At 45.4% G+C, this 1,454-nt stretch overlaps 1 protein-coding gene across 2 annotated transcripts in view; it reads left to right on the top strand.

The window, feature by feature from the left end:
* The window catches only part of lrrc73 (leucine rich repeat containing 73), a 12,266-nt gene extending 10,812 nt beyond the window's left edge, over nt 1-1,454 (top strand). For both annotated transcript variants that reach the window (XM_014034660.1, XM_014034659.1), the window contains exon 7: nt 1,122-1,454. In XM_014034660.1, coding sequence (XP_013890114.1) covers nt 1,122-1,192 — 71 coding nt within the window. In that variant the 3' untranslated portion in view covers nt 1,193-1,454. The remainder of the gene's footprint in view (nt 1-1,121) is intronic.

Here is a 1,454-nt window from a genome sequence, read left to right as displayed (position 1 = left end):
GTAGATGAGTGTAAGCTTCAGTGTCCTGACCTGTAGATGAGTGTAAACTGCAGAGTCCTGGCCTGTAGATGAGTGTAAGCTTCAGTGTCCTGACCTGTAGATTAGTGTAAACTGCAGAGTCCTGGCCTGTAGATGAGTGTAAGCTTCAGTGTCCTGACCTGTAGATGAGTGTAAACTGTAGAGTCCTGACCTGTAGATGAGTGTAAACTACAGAGTCCTGGACTGTAGATGAATGTAAAGTGTAGAGTCCTGACCTGTAGATGAGTGTAAACTGCAGAGTCCTGGCCTGTAGATGAGTGTAAACTGCAGAGTCCTGACCTGTAGATGAGTGTAAACTGCAGAGTCCTGGACTGTAGATGAATGTAAACTGTAGAGTACTGACCTGTAGATGTGTGTAAACTGCAGAGTCCTGCCCTGTAGATGAGTGTAAACTGCAGAGTCCTGACCTGTAGATGAGTGTAAACTGCAGAGTCCTGACCCGACGAAGTAGTTCGTCTGTGCTGGCTCATTCTTTTGAATATATAACTGATCACAGTCCTCCTGACTGCTGAGAAGAACCATCCAGAGGACCTATTTATGTTTTCGTTTTGATTTTTTTCTACCTGGATTACTGAGATGTATCAGGACTTATTGGACAAATGTTTTGGCTCGGCCCGGCCCGGCTTGGTCTGGCCTTGCCTTATTCTACTCTAGTCCTGGTTATATTTGTTTGGTTAGTCCTAGTTGTGTTTGCTTTGAGCAGAGTGCTGCCTCAGTGTGGGCGGGGATGATTGTATGAAAAAAGTAATAAAAGACACAATGATGGACGACGTGGAGCTCGTGGAACTTCTCTACATTCTCTCCACAGTGTCAGAGCAGCTGAAACAGAACCAGACAACAGCACAGCCTGAGTAAAACACCAGGTCTCCGGTTTACAGAAGTCAGGCAGGAAATGGTCCACAGCAGGGTTTGAACCAAGGCTGGGCTGGACTGGGCCGGGCCTTAAATTACACAAACCTTTTAATAATGAATGTGACAGAGTCTCCTGAATGGGCAGTTTTATTGATCCTGAAAGTGATTAATAAGAGTGGACCAGGAAAGCTGGTGTGAAGGTCTAAATGTGTTGTTCTTTGACCCCACAGACTCCGGACCCCAGATGGTCATGCTGACTTCAGGTCTAGGTGAGAGCTTATTGGCTGAGACTGAAATGTGACCCTTCCCAAAGTCACACCCACTTAGAATTCTCTCACTTCCTGGATGAATGTTTGTTTTTCTGCACTTCACTTCACTTGATGGCTTGCAGCCAATCACGTGCTCTGCATGATCTTAGGTTTGCACCTGGGATAGGGGCGGGGCTTGCAGACAGGTGATTGTTTCACAGGTGTGTTGTTTCTACTGAATGTATTTGTGTTTTTGTTGATTTGTTCTGCTGCTATGATGTCACAATAATAAAACTGTTTACAGCTTCGTAAGAA

Source organism: Austrofundulus limnaeus, unplaced genomic scaffold (genome assembly GCF_001266775.1).
Source record: "Austrofundulus limnaeus strain Quisiro unplaced genomic scaffold, Austrofundulus_limnaeus-1.0 Scaffold2221, whole genome shotgun sequence".
In the NCBI taxonomy this organism is placed as follows: domain Eukaryota; kingdom Metazoa; phylum Chordata; class Actinopteri; order Cyprinodontiformes; family Rivulidae; genus Austrofundulus; species Austrofundulus limnaeus.
Note: the sequence above shows the minus strand (reverse complement) of the source record. Positions and strands in the feature narration are given on the sequence as shown.